At 36.6% G+C, this 17,812-nt stretch overlaps 1 protein-coding gene across 1 annotated transcript; it reads left to right on the top strand.

The window, feature by feature from the left end:
• Positions 1-397: 397 nt before the first annotated feature.
• RPF1 (ribosome production factor 1 homolog) lies at positions 398-17,241 on the top strand. Its single transcript, XM_027536710.1, has 9 exons — positions 398-1,022; positions 2,428-2,484; positions 4,558-4,638; positions 11,122-11,217; positions 11,783-11,936; positions 15,407-15,489; positions 15,919-16,100; positions 16,278-16,404; positions 16,951-17,241. Exons 1-9 carry the CDS (start codon positions 795-797, stop codon positions 16,990-16,992), a joined length of 1,050 nt encoding a protein of 349 aa, XP_027392511.1. The 5' UTR covers positions 398-794; the 3' UTR covers positions 16,993-17,241.
• Positions 17,242-17,812: the final 571 nt, after the last annotated feature.

Below are 17,812 nucleotides of genomic sequence, written 5' to 3'. Positions count from 1 at the left end.
TAACGCACCAGGCTCTTCTGTCCATTTGAATTCTGGGGCAAGACTACTGGAGTGGGTTGCCATTTCCTTCTCCAGGGTATCTTCCGGACTCAGGGATGGAACCTGGGTCTCCTGCATTGCAGCCAGGTTCGTTACCCCTAAACCACCAGGGAAACCCATATGCCCTTCAAATCTCTGCTCAATAATTAAGACCACTCTCAGAATCCTATTTAAGAGCTGTAACCCATCCCTTTATCCCCTCAACACTATGCATATTTAATAGCTTACAACAGTAATTATTTGGGAGATCATTTTAGTTTCTAGTAGAATGTAAATTCTATATTGTTTTGTACTTAGGCCATAGTGGCTCAGTGGTAAAGAATCCGCCTGCAATGCAGGAGACCCAGGTTCTATCCCTGGGTGGGTAAGATCCTCTGGAGAAGGAAATAGCAATCCACTCCGGTATTCTCGCCTGTAGAATTCCATGGATAGGGGAGCTTGGCAGGCTACATACAGTCCATGAGGTCGCAAAGAGTCCGACAGGACTGAGCAACTAACACTTAGGTTTGAAGGGCTCTCACATTGATAACAGTCAATAATGGATTTCAGCAATTCATTTCACAGTTCACACGCCTGGGCAAGCTCCGTATACTCTCCTCAAGCCTAAATTTCAGCACCTCCATAAACTGATAAAACTCAGCAAACATACACTTTCCTTTAAGAACTTCCCGACCCCGGAAATACTAGCTTAAGGACGGGGGTGGGAAGAGGAAGCTACTTCCGTTTCCGTACAGACCACAAGAAGCAAAAATACCATGGCGAAAGCCGGAGATAAGAGCGGCGGCAGCGGAAAGAAAGGCCTGAAACGCAAAGCCGCTACTGAAGAATCTCAGGAGGCTGCAGTCGGTGAGGATGGGACGACGGAAAGCGGAGTCCAACCCCCAAAGACGGCTGCCTTTCCTCCAGGATTCAGCATTTCGGAAATTAAGAACAAACAGCGGCGACACTTAATGTTCACGCGGTGGAAACAGCAACAGCGGAAGGTATGAGGCGGCGTAGTCGCCAGGGCGCGTGCGCGGTGTCGCTCTGGAGCCAGTGGGGTTGGGCGGACTGGATGATGCACATGCGTGGTCACCCCTGCCCGGGTCGCAGGCGGCGCTTATTAATCCGGAAGGGGTAGAGGCCAAGCAACCTTGCCCTGGTTCCTGCATCCTCATTTTTACCACACTCTCGGCTCAGCTTTCCGTCTCAGCAGCAAGGATTGCTTTCCTTGTCAGCTCTGTTGTCCTTGTTTGCGAAAGAAAGCAAGAAGTCTTGCTCTCCCTATATTAAAAATTACTTTCCTGCCTGGCTCCTCTGCCCCCCGCCCCCACCCGCCAGACTTAAAAGGCAAAAATTTTGGTCTCCGATTTACCTCGTCAACCCAAAGTTGGTTAATGCCTAAAATCTGCAATACAGGCAGTACAAACATCCAAAATGATCCTTCTCTGATTGCTGTAGCCGCCCTTACCGAAGTTAGACTGTAAAGTTTATAGAAATTGGATTTACTCTTTCCCGCATTGTCCTACGAATCTAGGAGGTAAACACATAGAGATAAAGCCCAAGTCACGGTGCTTACTTGTGGTTTAATTACGCTTTGAAGCAAGTTGCTTATTGCATATCGCGAAAATTCATACACAATATTCTTTTTACTTGCCTGCTGCCTCTTGCTAGACTTGTTAAGGCCCTGCACAGTGTCTTATTTGTCGTAGGTGACAAAGTGCTATTGGAGTACTTGGAAGGGACAAAAAATCCATTTTGGTGCGCACGTATGGTGCAAGGGTGTCTTAGATTTCTTGGGTCTGTAATTTCTAATCGGAGACCTGGTGGATTGAGGATCAACAGGCGCTAGGGAAAAGAAATTTTTTAGATTGTGTGTCAAGCATCCTGTTCAGAGGTCCCCAGAAGTTACAGATTTACAGTACATCCTGCAGATTCTGAATAATAAAATCATATTTTGATTATACAATGTTTGAATAGCTAATAATGGATTTATTGTAAACAATGTGAAAATTCTCATTATCATTATTTTTAGCTCTTTTCAAGAGAAGCCACCAGATTAGCCGTAAGTTTTCTTTAGGTTGCAACTTGTTAGGAATGCAAAACAACAAAAGCTTGTTAATTTGTTTAGTATACATTTTGCACTTTCACTTTATTTGAGGCTTTAGAGTAAACGATAAAGCTAATGAAATTTTAAATATTCAAATTTGTCAATTTAGATTATTTTGAGGGAGCAAGATCATCTGGTTTACAATAACTTGGGTGTGAAAATCTAAATCTGGATGTTTATTTTAATACAGTTCTAAGACTGGTCAGTTTAAATATTCATAGCATTAGTAATTTCATTATGTGTTTGCTATGTAAATAGTAGTTTCTCAATATTGTTCTTTTCTTTTTTAAATCCTTTAGGAAAAATTGGCAGCTAAGAAAAAACTTAAAAAAGAGAGAGAGGCTCTTGGTGATAAGGTAAATAAAATTTTTAGTCTTCTGCTTTATATCTTGTATTAAGGAATGTTCCCTGATATTTACATTGAATCACTTTATTTTAAAATTTATTATTAAATATTTTGAATGTTTAAAATAATGTAAAAACAATACAGCACACCCCTTTCTATCCTTTACTCAAGAAATTAAGCATTAATAAATAGTGTTCAAGTGTCTTATGTGGTATTTTCTGATTGCTTTCCCCTCCAAAGACAACCACTCATTGGGACTTCCCTGGCAGTCCAGTGGTTAAGATTCCACACTTCCCCTGCAGGAGGCAAGGGTTTGATCCTCGATTGATTGGGGAACTAAAATCCCTTTGTCCCGAAGCAGGGTCAAAAAAAAGAACAATAAACCATGAAATTGCTTTTTATTATTCCCATGCACTTTCTTTGTTTCCTTTATTATGTTTGTGTGCATAAACAGTAAATACAGTAGTAGTGGTATTTTGCATGTTTTCAAAATTTCAAAATGGTGTATATACTTCCAGCTTGCTTATTTTACTTTATGTGTTTGAGAGGCATAGACACATTATCCCTGACTGGGAATGAAGAAGATCCCCACCATAGGCCTGTAACTGGAGTTCTTCAGACTGGAAGCAAAGGCATTTTGTTATGCTAGGCTGAAGAAAGGCATGGTAGGGCCTCTTCTTCTGTAGGGTTGGGATGTGTGAGAATGAGAGCTGACACAGAGGGTATAAACCTGTGAAGAGTGAGAATGGGGAGTAGGAGGAAGGTGAGACACCTGAGTGGATTGTGGCAAAGAAGAGAGCATCAAGAAAGGATTTAGCTATTTTTGTGATACTGACAAAAAATGAAATCTTTCTATTGAAAAATTTAAAAAGAACTATTGAATGCTTCTGCATTATTGCACAGCCAAATTATTTTCATTTTATTTATAGTTCTAAGTTGCATTTTATACTTGAAAATTTTTTTAAATGTTCAGTTCCCCCCTCCTCCCATCTCTTACTTAAGATGGAGTACCAAGTAATAATAAGCATTTGTGAGGAATGGAAAAATACAGACTATATACATATACTGTATACAAACTAAATACTACTTTTTCGTGAATTCTCTTGAATAGTATTAGATTAAATCACAGGAAATTCCAATATTAAGACTGTTTTCACCTGCAAAATCCTATCAAGCAGTGTTAGTCTCTTTTTAATTCAGTAATCAGTTAGTTACAGCAAATTAATATGCTGATCACCATTTGAAAATATCACCGTTCTTGTTTTTGGATTGATAGATGATCTAGAACTGCCTCTTTTTAAAAAATTACTTAAAACTTAATATTTATTAAAATAATAAAGAATTCCTAAATAGTTTGTCAGGTCATATTCATCTCTGTTAGTGTACATGTATTTTAGATTAGTTTTAATCATGTATGGTTATGGTTTTGTGTTCTTGCTCCTTAGAATTTCATTTACACAATTTCTTGATCTAAGCGGAGTGTGTGTGATTGCTGATGCTAACGGTATTCCATTCAGTTGGCGATGCTGTAGTCATCATCTTGTTGTTGGACATTTGCCCTATTTACTGTTCATTCCTCTAACCATAGTGATTATACATATTTCTTTGTATAAATTGCTCCCCTTTTCTTTCCTTACCAGAAATTCTCTAAACTAGAATTACTAGTTCAGCAGAAAGATACAGATTTGTAGCCTTTGTTAGATATTTCTGAATAGCTTTCTGAAAGTATTCGAACAAAGCTTCCTAAATATGTACCTTTGTAATTTTTCTGTTATGTTTGATATTTTTCATCTTTGTGAATAATATTACATCTTGAATTCGGTTTTCTCTTTCTGCCACTTTTGCCTGGTTTTAAGCCATTTTATCCTGGCAGCAGTTCTTCCAGTAAGTGCATGTGTGTGCTCAGAGAGTTAAAAAGCCTCTTACTCAGTATTGTTACTAGGACTGATGTAGCAGTGGGCTGAATGAGAAACAGGTTGACTTTTTGCATTATTTGCAGATTTTTGTTATTCTTCCTCAAGCATAATGCAAAATTATTAATGTGAAATGCTTCCCACACTTAACATTTTTTTCTTTTATTTAGGCTCCACCAAAGCCTGTACCCAAGACTATTGACAACCAGCGAGTATATGATGAAACCATAGTAGATCCTAATGATGAAGAGGTAAATGTTAGAAGTCTTAAATAAATTTGGGTAATCACATTTGATAAATTATCTGTTCTTATGCCAGTGTTTAAAGTTCTAGCTGGTGAAGTTGTATTAATGGATTGATTTAGCTATAATGCTGGCATGTTATCTTATTATTTGTTGAAGATCATTTCATAATTGGGTTTTCCAACAATGCTATAGAAAAAGTCAATTATTTATTTTCTCAAAAGGTATTTTATGCTTAGATAAACTTGTCATTTAATCAATAACATTTCCAGTGTTTTTTAATGTCATTTGAAAAGCAGTCCTTGTTTTATAAATTTTTACTATAGATATGTGTAGTATTTGTTAGACATTTTGACAGCTAAGGTAATCTGATGCTATTTTTATGTGTGTCCATATAAAACTCCTGGTTTCAAGATAATTTTTCACTTTTCCCTTTAGTTTGCAACAGTACAGTGAAAGAGTCAAGGTTTTACAACACATTCATGTACTTAATTATCAGAAACGGATTTCTCTTATTAGAGTGAGAAAGGAAATCAGTTTCTTTCTTCCACTCTTCCTTCTTTATCCCTCTTACATAACCAGTTTCCCAGCACCATTTTTGAAGTAGTACAGCCTTTCTCATAGTAAATTTTAGTGCTGTGTGATATATTAGTTGTCCGTGTGTGCTGAGTGGTTTTTTTTTGGTAGCTTGTCACTGGATTGGTTCTTTAGTTTCTTAATTATTTAGCTTCATGGTAAGTTTTGATAGCTGTGAGGGAAAGATGCCCCTTGCCATTCCCGTTCTCAAATCCCTCTCTTCAAGAGTGTTATCTTCCTGGATCTTTCATCTTCCATATAAAAGTATGAATCATACAAAATCAGATCAGTGTCAGAATCTAGGTAGTATTGGGTTGGCCAAAAAGTTCGTGCGGGTTTTTCTGTGTCATCTTAACGGAATGTTTTACAGAACAAACTTCTTGTCCAACCCTATATGTGTGTGTGTATATATATATCCACTATATATATATATATATATATATATAGTATATATGCACGTAGGTAGGTAGTGAAGTGGCTCAATTGTGTCCAACTCTTTGAGACCCCATTGACTCTAGACTACCAGGCTCCTCCATCCATGGGATTTTCCTGGCACGAGTCACTGGAGAGGGTTGCCATTTCCTTCTCCAGGAGATTTTCCCCAACCCAGGGATTGAACCCGCGTCTCCCACGTTGTAGGCAGATGCTCTACCGTCTGAACCACCAGGGAAGTCTTAGTATATATGTATGTATGTATATATATCTTATTTCAGTTCAGTTCATTCAGTCGTGTCTGACTCTTTGCGACCCCATGGACCGCAGCATGCCAGGCCTCTCTGTCCATCACTAACTTCCAGAGTTTACTCATCTCATGTCCATTAAGTCTGTGATGCCATCCAACCATCTCATCCTCTCTTGTCCCATTCTTCTCCCTCCTTCAGTCTTTCCCAGCATCAGGGTCTTTTCAGATGAGTCAGTTCTTCACATCAGGTGACCAAAGTATTGGAGTTTTAGCTTCAGCATCAGTCCTTCCAGTGAATATTCAGGACTTTTTTCCTTTGGATGGACTGGTTGAATCTCCTTTCTGTCCAAGGGACTCTCAAGAATCTTCTCCAACACCACAGTTAAAAAGCATCAATTCTTCAGTGTTCAGCTTTCTTTATAGTCCAACTCTCAGATCCATACATGACTATTAGAAAAACCATAGCTTTGGCTAGATAGACCTTTGTTGGCAGTACTATAATGTGTCTGCTTTTTAATATGCTATCTAGGATGGTCATAGCTTTTCTTCCAGGGAGCAAGCATCTTTTAATTTCATTGCTGCCATCAGCATCTGCAGTGATTTTGGAGCCTCCCAAAATAGAGTCTGCCACTGTTTCCATTGTTTCCCCATCTATTTGTCATGAAGTGATGGGACCAGATGCCATGGTCTTAGTTTTCTGAATGCTGAGTTTTAAGCCAGCTTTTTCACTCTCCTCTCTCACTTTCATCAAGAGGCTCTTTAGTTCTCCTTCACTTTCTCCCATAAGGGTGGTGTCATCTGCATATCTGAAGTTATTGATATTTCTCCTGGCAATCTTGATTCCAGCTTATGCTTCATCCACCCCAGTGTTTCTCATGATGTATTCTGCATATAAGTTAAATAAGTAGGGTGACATTATACAGCCTTGACGTACTCCTTTTCCTATTTGGAACCAGTCTGTTGTTCCATGTTCAGTTCTAACTGTTGCTTCTTAACCTGCATACAGATTTCTGAAGAGGCAGGTCATGTGGTCTGGTATTCCCATCTCTTTCAGAATTTTCCACATTTTGTCATGATCCACACAGTCAAAGGTTTTGGTGTAGTCAGTAAAGCAAAAGTAGATGTTTTTCTGGAACTCTTTTACTTTTTCGATGATCCAGTGGATGTTGGCAGTTTGATCTCTGGTTCCTCTGCCTTTTCTAAATCCATCTTGAACATCTGGAATTTCGTGGTCCACGGACTGTTAAAGCCTGGCTTGGAGAATTTTGAGCATCACTTTGCTAGTGTATGAGATGAGTGCAATTGTGAGGTAGTTTGAGCATTCTTTGGCATTGCCTTTCTTTGGGATTGGAATGAAAATTGACCTTTTACAGTCCTGTGGCCAATGCTGAGTTTTTTCAGATTTGCTGACATATTGAGTGCAGCACTTTCACAGCATCATCTTTTAGGATTTGAAATAGCTCAACTGGAATTCCATCACCTCCAGTAGTTTTGTTCTTAGTGATGCTTCCTAACGCCCGCTTGACTATGCATTCCAGAATGTCTGGCTCTAGGTGAGTGACCACACCATTGTGATTATCTGGGTCGTGAAAATCTTTTTTGTATAGATCTTGTGTATATTCTTGCCACCTCTTCTTAATATCTTCTGCATCTGTTAGGTCCATACCATTTCTGTTTTTTATTGTGCCCATCTTAGCATGAAATGTTCGCTTGGTACCTCTAATTTTGCTTCACGGGGCCTTTAAATACTGAAAATGTATTTCAGTGAATATCATTATTTTCTTCATACAAGTTATACACATAAATCTTGTTAGAACTATTCCTGGGTATCATATTTTTTTCTTATTAGTATAAATCACATCTCTCTGAAAACTATTTGATTTGCTAATTTACAAAAATGAGATTGATTTTTGAATCATGATCTTTTAATCAGAATTCACTAATAATTTTTCTGAATGGTTTCATTTGATGTTTAGGTAATCATTTCTGCAAATATGTTTTTGTTTCTTTCAAACCATTAACAATTTCTTTTGTGCTTACTAGAACTGCACCATAATGTCAAATAAATTTTAAAAAGCAGTATTATCCTCTCTTCCGTGTTACTAATTTTAAAGAATACTTCAGTGTATCATCATTAATGCATGTGTCATTAGTGGTAGATTTTCCTTATGAGTTATGGAAATTCCATTCTTTTTTTTGCTGCTTTGTTTGTTTAATGATTGAATTAGAAAGTTAGATGTCTTTCCTGCAAATATTAAGATAATTTATGCACTTTTCTGCAAATATTGAGATGAATATCCAGTTTTCTCCTTTATTCAGTAATTTAATAAATGAAATGGACTTTCTAGTGTTAAACCTGTTCTATTCATGGGGTAAATCCAATTTAGTTAAGGTGTTTTATCTTCTTAAAATTTTGTTTTGGTTTGTTAAATGCATTGTTTAGAATATGCTCATGAGTGAGACTGAAGTAATACCGTTTTCATTCCTAAACTTCTTTATTTGAGCTTTCACCAGAGACATACCTGTTTTGTTATTCTTTTCAAGTTACTATTTTATTTCTCTATTAAATGTTTTCTAATTCACTTATATCTCCTCTTACCTTTATTATTTCTTCTATACTCTGAGTTTATTCTATTTTTGTTTATTTGATTAACTCATTTTCATCTTTTTATGATGAGCAGTTATGGTCATAAAATTCACATTTGCTATAGCCCACAAGTTTTAAGATGCATTTCTTTCATCATCTATATCTGAGTACCTCTTCTAATGAAAGATGATTTCTTCTTGCTTGCTGTATTTTTTTAGTTCATTGCCCCCCCCCCCCCCCCCAATCCTTATTTTTTCTTTCTTTCTACTCACTTGGGGTTTTAGTTGCTCTAGCTTCCTAAGATGGAAGCTTAGATTATTGATTTTATTTTTTTTTCTAATATAAGCATATAAAACTCTGGTGTTCGCCCAAGCACTGCTTTAACCACCTTCCATACATTTTGATGTGTTTGTGGTGTTTTCATTTTCATTCTGTAGAAGATATTTTCTGGTTTCTCTGGTGATTTCTTCTTTGGCTTACAATTTTCAAGAAGTATATTGTTTAATTTCCAAATATTTGAGGATTTCCCCGATTTCTGCTGTTGATTTCTAATTCAATTTTATCGTGGTCTGGGACATATTTTGTTTCATTTCACTCCTTTTCAGTTGAATAAATGTCCTAGCATAAGGTCTATTCTGGAGAATGATTTATCACAATCTACTTCTAGTAAATACTTACACAATTCTGGTAAAATACAGCAAGTTTGCACCGGTATAGCTTTGTGACCTCCACTCTTACTCATGCTGTTAATTGTCAGCTCATGTTGTTATGTTATCTATGTTATAAACCCAGTGTTGTAATTACTGCTTTAAACATCCTCATATTTAAAAAAAAAAAAAATTAAAGAGTTTACACACAAAACACGCCAGCAAAGTCTCATGTTTACCTTCAGCATTACCTGTTTACAGTCCTCTTCTTTCCTGCTTCTGGGTCATCCAGTATTGTTCTCTTTCAGCTTGCAGGATTTTCTTAAGCCTTTGTTTTTATAGCAGGTCTGAGATCTAATTATCTCAGTTTTTGTCTTTTTAAAAGCGTTTATTTTGCCTTTTTTTTTTTTTTAAATTTTGTGGGACATAGAATCCTTGGTTGACCTGTTTTTTTCTTTGAACTTGTTCTATTGAATTTTGACCTTTACTGTTTCTTTTGAGAAACCAGTCATTACATTTTTCCCCGGCACATGATTTATTAAAGTTTTCTGGGTTTTTTTGGCTTTTACCGTCTGACACTGGTGTGTTTAGGTATTGTTCTTTTTTTTAATTCTACTTAATGTTTGTTGAGTTTGGACCTGTCAGTTAAGTTTTTAATCCATTATTTCTTGAAATTTTTTTTTTTTCTGCCATCTTCTGTCCCTGAGGAATTTCCTTTTAACACACTGTTGAAATGGTTAACATTATCCTAAAAATTTCTGCAGCTTTGCTCTTTTTGCTATGATTGTGTTCTCCATCCTTCAGATTGGATCGTTAGTAATCTGTTTTCAAGATTATTGATTTTTCTGCATCTTAGATCTATTTTACAATATTTTTACAGGCTAAAAAAGCCTGTATTTTTCCTTAATTCCTTGGATATATTTGTTATGACGGCTTTGAAATTGTCACTAAATTCACCATCTGGACCCATTCGGTCAGTTTTTATTGACTTCTCTTCCTGATTATACATCATACTTTTCTGTTTCTTTGTATATCTAATATCTTGGTTGAAAATTGGACACTTTTGGAAAACATTGCAGTAACTCTGGATTGTTTTTATTTTCTTTTACAGGTTATTGATTTTTTTGTTGTTGTTTTAGTAACTTGTCTGGACTTAAACTGGAATCTCTCTGACAGTAGCATTACACTACTGCTTAATTTGTGTTATTTTTAACCTCCCTTCCTAGAGATTTTCCCCTGTGTTTGTGTGACTCAATGGTCAGCCACTGATTTGGGTAGAGGTTGCATTGTGAAACCTTGGGCCCCCAAGACATACATACCCTCTGCCAACTGCGGTGCGTGTGGATTGAGGAATGCATTCAAAGTTGCAGCCTTTCTCACGTCTCCCTTGTCTTTCATGTGCACTGGATTCTCAGGTCTCTCTTACGTGTAGCTTAGTTGTCAGTCAAGGATTTGGGGAGAGATTATGTCAGTTTGTCTACGATTTTTTCACTTCCAGAGCTCTCATTTAAATTTCTGGCAGAATCACACCTACCCTGAACTAGGCCTGTAACCTTGGACTGGCGAAGCCAAGTTCACCTGCCCATCCTCGATTCTGGTCTACCACCTCTGGATCCAGGATTGCTGGTTCTCGCTTACTATTAGTCCTGAAGTTGATAAAGTTACTGTTTTCACCACCCAGGTTGATACGGGAAATGGAATAGCTCTAGGCAAGATTCTTGATGTTACTTGCCCACAAATGGATCCATTTTTCTAGAATGAATGCATCTCAATTTCTTGAAATTATTTTTGACAGTTTTTTTTTTTTCCAGTTTTATATTAGTATTCTTCATCTAGAAAATTATCCAACGTCTTCATGTTGCCATTAACCTGACCTTCCTGGGCCCTCTTTAAATCACGAGTCAGCTAGATACCCAGTGTTATAGAATCCTACTAGAATTGCTTGTAAAATGCTGGCCCAGTAGTGTTTGATGTAAAGTTATCTCTCTTTCTGTTTTCAGGTTGCTTATGATGAAGCTACAGATGAATTTGCTTCTTACTTCAACAGACAGACTTCTCCCAAGATTCTCATCACTACATCAGATAGACCTCATGGGGTAAACATATCAATTACTATAGTTCTTGAATTCTTAATTTTCTTACATAGGTTATTTAAAATAACTTCGTTCAGAAGAGTTAAATTTTTAGTAATTGCCTTAGGTAATGTCTGTAAATAAGCTAAATGTATCGGTGATGTGATGTAGGTTCACCAAGTGTGATTCTTCGTGATAGGCTTTCTCAGCCTCAGCACTGTGTAAACATTTTGGGCTGGATTTTTTTATTGTTCAGATTGTCCTGTTCATTATAGGATGTTTAGCAGCATTTCTGGCCTCTATCCACTAGATACCCATAGCAGCCAACTTCTACCACTACCATCAGTCATGACCACCAAAAATGTTTCCAGATATTTCCAAACATCCCTTGATTACAAAATTGTCCTTAGTGGAGAATGGCTGCTTTAGGTAGATCAGCCTTTGATGGAGGATGAAACTGGATTTCATTCTTCCCTAGCCTTGCTCTCTATTAATAACACTATAATGATTACTTCTTTCCTTATAAATATATGCCACTTAGATTTTTATTCTTTTTCATTTTTGAGGATTTTGTTATTTTGTTTTATAGAGAACAGTACGACTCTGTGAACAGCTCTCTACAGTTATACCAAATTCGCATGTTTATTACAGAAGAGGACTGGCTCTGAAAAAAATTATTCCACAGTGCATCTCAAGAGATTTCACAGACCTGATTGTTATTAATGAAGATCGTAAAATACCAAGTATCCTTTGTTCTTTTTAAGGCGTTTTCTTGTCTCCCCTTCACCCCCTTTTAAGATATATTTAAAAGAATAAGAAAAACTTTTAGAACATAATTTTTTCAACCAGAGAATTATAGATCTCTATTCCAGACTCCGAACTGATTTTTCCTTTTCACTCTGCAAGCATTTGTTAAGGACATGCTATAAGCAAGACATTATTTGTTAGTAAAAGATAAACAAGAGAAAGTCAGCTTCAGGGAATTGATAATCTAGTAGGATAAAATAGATATGTAAACAAACAAAAATATTGTGTAGATAGTACAATTACAGAGGGCAGTAGAGTATACAGTACAAACTTTGGTAAAAATCTGCCCTGGGGACATTAGGGAAGAAGTACTTGACAGAAAAAGACGCCTAAACCCTGTCTAGGTGGATATGGGTGAATGAGGTAAGGCAGAGGAAGAATACCTATTGCAAAAATATAACTGAAAAGATATAGGTATGAAGGTGCTCTCCCAGTTGGGGATCTGCAACTATTTTGATATGGCTAGATTTTGTGTTGCCAGAAGTGGTGTCACAATATTGCATTTTTGAAGTAGGTATTTGGGCCCATATTATGTATTTCAGATACCAAGAATAATCTGTCCTTTTACTATGATTCTCAGATCCAAGGTGAATGTGTTACCTCAACCCTAGGTATTTCTTCCTATTTTGAGATAAGAGATCATACAAAGGATGCCTAGATTTGTTTTTGTCATTGATGTTGTTTTACTTACTCATTGCCTGTGAACTCAGTAACTTTAAAGATGGCCAACTGAATGTCAAAATTATTAAAATTACTAAGGATTTATAAACAATGGGGATAGTACTTCCATGCTGCCAGGATAACATTTTTAAAAAATCAACGAATACTGCTTTTTAAAAAATAATGGTCCACAATCTATTTTTTTCCATCTAAATAACTTTTATGGTGTTTATTGTTTTCAGTATAAGTTAATTAAAGACATCCACTTGATCAGTCGTGTCCGACTCTTTGCAACCCCATGGACTATAGCCCATCAGGCTTCTATGTCCATGGGACTTTTCAGGCAAGAATACTGGAGTGGGTAGCCATTTCCTTCTTTAAGTATCCCCTTGTACCAGTTGCTTTTCAGAGACTTTTAAGACTGAACTAGCTTTGTATTGTTAGTCATTTTATAATTTGGCTGGATTGTGAGTTTAGAAAAAAAGTCTCTTGAATACTTAGTCTATTCCAGAAGAGATCTGCTTTGAAGATAGTAATCCCTGCCCTTTTAAAACATGTTGTCCCCACCTCCACCCCGCAATGAGGTTTCAAGACCTTTGTTCCTCTGTTTGGGGCAGTACTTCCTCACTTTCACTTTTTTACTCTTCCTTATTTCTAAATGGAAATTTGACGTAGAGAGCAGCTTATATAGGGTGTTTTACATTCCTGGCCTTTGAGTCGGTCATAACAAAGTAACTTTCACATCAGTGGTGACAAAATGCCTCTGTGTATTTCTGACTGCAAATTACCAGCTAAGGTTTAGGACTCAGGTGTAATCCCACCCCAGTTTAGGTACGCCGTGTAGCACTTGAATGAATCTTCCTGACCCTTCTCAAACTCTTCATTGCTAAAATCATTACTGAAAATCGGGATGAGTCCTGTGTGGCATGGTTTGTGTTAGAGATTAGGAATAACATAAGTAACACCTTTTGTACAGTGCAGGTACTTAGGAATTGATACATTTGGATTTTGTACTTTCTTTTGACACAAACCACAACTTAGTGGAAATTTCTAGAAAAGATTCAAGCCTTGATTTAGGTTAAATGACTTCTACTTCTCTTAATCCCCTTAAGATTTTATGATTTTTTTTTTTGTAGTACAAATGATATAGAAATACTTTTGGCTGTACCTCATGAGTATAGCCAAACCTTGAAGCGAAGGGAAGTATTCAAATATTTACTAATAATCTGCTGTGTAGTAGGCATAGTATCTGTCAGAAGTAGATCTTAGAGTTAATGGATTCATTGGGAAGAAAGGCATTTGCGTAATTGTAACTCAAATGACAAGTGCTATAGTAACAGAGCTGAGAATATTTAGAGCTTAATTTTGACTGTAAAAAGAGATGGCATTTGAAGCAGGCCTTAATTGATGAGTAAAATATTGTAGATACTTGAAATAGCATAAGCAAAAAGCACACGATAGGATTAATGTTTATGGTGTATTAGAGAGACTGTCGGTGTCTACCAGTTATGAAACAAGATGTAGAGATAGGTTATTAATAAAAGGGTAGTGCAGAGCCGCAGTTTGAGTGCTATGCTGATGTTTTTATAGATGAGTCTGTTAAGAGTAGTTTCAAACTACCTATAGCTGGCAAAACTATCAAGGCATCTAGTTTTTCACTTAGCACATAAGAAGCTATGAGAAACCACAAATACAATGGCACAGCCGAGTCCCATAGCTTATTACTTACAGAACCAAGGCCTAAATCCAACTTGATTAGCCTATATTAGGAGACAGATGTTCTTGAAGTGGTGAAAGAAGTCAGATCGAGCAGAATAGTGTTTTCCTAAGCTGGGTGGAAAAATCTCAAGGACCTCAAATAAGACAGTAACACCTGGGGTAAAAGAGGCAGCTATAGAAGTGAGGAATTTATGAAGGTAAAAGCAATAAATGGGATCTGGTGGTGGGAGAGGAAGAAGTTGAAGATGATAACCACCATAGTTTCTAATTTAATAAATGAATGGGAGAATGTTGATGTCTTTTAAAGATGGCAACATCTGTTTTATAAAACTTATATTGTGTGCAGATACTTGTAAGTCTAGTTCTGACCTCCTTTTAAGGTTAAGTATTTGAAAGAATCAAGTTGTGCTACAAAGGCTTGAGCTGCATCCCAAACTTTTAAAGCCCTTGGGCAGCTAGCCTTGATTGTAGGTAGTTATTTTATATTTCATTTGTAATTTACAGTTTATAGCCTAATTCTGTTTGTGGTAGGGTCAGTAAGTGGTTAATTAATTGGTTGATTTTAAACTGTAGTACAGTAGTCCCAAGAATTAAGACCTTGTCTCTTGAGAACACTAATAACCTTGATTTCCAGAAGATGTATCTGGACTTAGGGGATATTCAAAACTGCATATCCTGGCCTTACAAATGTATGAAAGGTATATACAGACTATATTCCATTTGTGGTGCTACAGTTATGCTAGAATCTTATCCTTATTCCTGTATTATAGTAGTGGATTTTAGCTCTTTTCGTTTACTTCAGTGCTTAACATAATCTGTCTTTCTGAAAGATTCGGGTTGATTTAGGTCTTTTGAGTTTTGGGTATGGTGTGAAAATCAAGTCAAAGGAATACATGCACCCACTTATTCACCTGATAGGTGAATTACCTACAGATTTTAGGAGACTTCGGGCATACAAAGAACTAGTTATTTAAACAGCTTAAAGTTTAGATTACAGAGTTCAGTGTGTCCTTAGCTTTTTGAACAGATGGATTAATTCTGAGTCACCTGCCCAACGGCCCAACTGCTCACTTTAAAATGAGCAGTGTTCGTTTGCGTAAAGAAATTAAGGTGAGTTTTATGCATTCCTTGACTGGCACCGGTCTCCTCACAGTATGATTAGTATATGCTGTAATCTGTAGATTAATTGATTTAATTTGGGGGTGGGGCTGCTTGGTTTTGTGATGCCGTGTGGTGAGTGGGAGCTTCTGGTTGTGGTGCACTGGCTTCTTGCAGTGGCTTCTCTCCTTGTGCAGCATGGGCTCTAGGCACGCAGGCTTCAGTAGTTGTGACTCAAGGGCTCTAGAGCACAGGCTCTGTAATTGAGCATGGGCTTAGCCACTCCATAGCATGTGGGATCTTCCCAGATCAGAGAGGCTATCTATAGTAATTTGTCATTAAGATAACTAAAATGTTTCAATGTCATGTGAATTCTAAAACTTCAAACTGCAATGAGATGTATTTTTGCTACTTTCTTGTGACTTTTCATCATTTTTCTAGAGAAGAGGCAAAGACCCAACAGAACACATACCAGAAATAATTTTGAACAATTTTACAACACGACTGGGTCATTCTATTGGACGTATGTTTGCATCTCTCTTTCCCCATAATCCTCAGTTTATTGGAAGGCAGGTTGCCACATTCCACAATCAACGGGATTATATCTTCTTCAGATTTCACAGGTGAGTAAAGTGCTTTAACTCCTTGGACTTTGACTTCAATTATGAAACACGTTTGCTATATAAACCTGTTTCCCAATGTATTCTGACAAGTACTGTAGATGAGAAATTAAAACTGACATATTAAAGAAGAATAGTTGGGTTCATTCAGACTGACTTCCTTAACTCTTTTTCTTTAAGATACATATTCAAGAGCGAAAAGAAAGTGGGAATTCAGGAACTTGGACCACGTTTTACCTTAAAATTAAGATCTCTTCAGAAAGGAACCTTTGATTCTAAATATGGAGAATATGAATGGGTCCATAAGGTATGTGCTTACTCTATGAAAAGCCATTTAGGCAATTTTAAAAAGGATGGAATGAGAATAAAACCATGCACTTTAAGTTTTGAGTATTTATACCTTAAATTATGCTTGTGCATTTATTCCCATGAGTTAAAACTAATCTCTGATATAGCATTCTGGTCTAGAGATTAATCTTTGTTCACCTAAAACATCCCTAAAGATCAGTGGTTTGAAAGGTGGACCAGTAGCATCACCTAAGAACTTGTTACAAAGGCAAACTGTTGGGCCATAGACCTGCTCAATCACTAGCTTGGGGAGTGGGCCAGCAGTCTGTTTATAAACCTGTTATAATGATTCTGCTGCATGCTTGAGAATTATTGCTACAGAGAAGTTTGGAGATCATTTTAAATCATAAATGAAAATGATACTTTAAAAATACATAGGCCTGACTTTAAAATTATATATATATGCACACACAGGCCTGAAGATTTAAATTCAGTCTCAGAGACAAACCAAGAATGTTTTGCACTATTACCTATGAATGTTAACTTTTTTTTTCCCCCTCCCCAGCCCCGGGAAATGGATACAAGTAGAAGAAAATTCCATTTATAAAGGACTGAGAGGATGGTATTAAACTGTGCTGAACAGGCCTGGAGTTTATGAAACAAGACTTCTCAAAATGGCAGTTACTGATTTTATAAACCGTCTTTCATATCTGAACAAAGTGTCAAGTGCCATGAATTACCACTATTTATGTAGCAAATAAAAAGGTCATTTTGTTAAGAGTTTGTAAGTTTCCTAAAATCTAATTCTCTTATTTTTAGGTAACTGTGAATAAACTGGAATCAAGATTCAAACTAACATTCCCATTTGTACTTTCATGGAACATGTGGGCTGCTGAGAAATACAGTGCTTTGGTAGATACTGTGTAACCTAACCTACTGGTTTTCTATCAGACTAGTATTCATAGTTTCAATTCTGTTTCCTGAAAACACATATTTTGGGCCAGGTGTCTAAGATGTTTTAATTTCTTTAAGCCTTTCAAGAAGGATAAAAAGTTTTAAAGCAAGATGGCTTCCTAAGGACTTAGAACAAAAGTTACAAATTATTGATGCTTGCTTTTTTGGTTCCTTTTTTCCTTGGTACTTCTTTACCTCATTACATTGTACTCTAGGGCTCCATTCAGGAATTAACTCAGGCTCTGAAATTTTTCTCACATCTTAAAATGGAATTATGTCTAGTCTTTACTATCCTTATTAGGAGAGCCACCTAATATGAAGTAACACCCAACAAAGGAATTTATTAAAAAGTTAACCATGTAAATAACTCATGAACAGAAACTAGTATTATTAGCAGCCTTCTCCTGACCTTAAAAAAATAACTTTGCAGTCTTTAATTCTCTAGTAATCTTGTAAATACATGGCATAAAGTT

Source organism: Bos indicus x Bos taurus, chromosome 3 (genome assembly GCF_003369695.1).
Source record: "Bos indicus x Bos taurus breed Angus x Brahman F1 hybrid chromosome 3, Bos_hybrid_MaternalHap_v2.0, whole genome shotgun sequence".
Classification (NCBI taxonomy): Eukaryota; Metazoa; Chordata; class Mammalia; order Artiodactyla; family Bovidae; genus Bos; species Bos indicus x Bos taurus.
Note: the sequence above shows the minus strand (reverse complement) of the source record. Positions and strands in the feature narration are given on the sequence as shown.

What these genes read in the sequence shown, in the direction of transcription:
- RPF1 (XM_027536710.1), top strand. Translation starts at nt 795, where the DNA reads ATGGCGAAAGCCGGAGATAAGAGCGGCGGCAGCGGAAAGAAAGGCCTG. An exon ending in TGAAGATCGTAAAATACCAA is followed by an intron (nt 11,937 to 15,406) that starts GTATCCTTTGTT and finishes CTTTTTGAACAG; the next exon opens with ATGGATTAATTCTGAGTCAC. An exon ending in GTTTGCGTAAAGAAATTAAG is followed by an intron (nt 15,490 to 15,918) that starts GTGAGTTTTATG and finishes TCATTTTTCTAG; the next exon opens with AGAAGAGGCAAAGACCCAAC.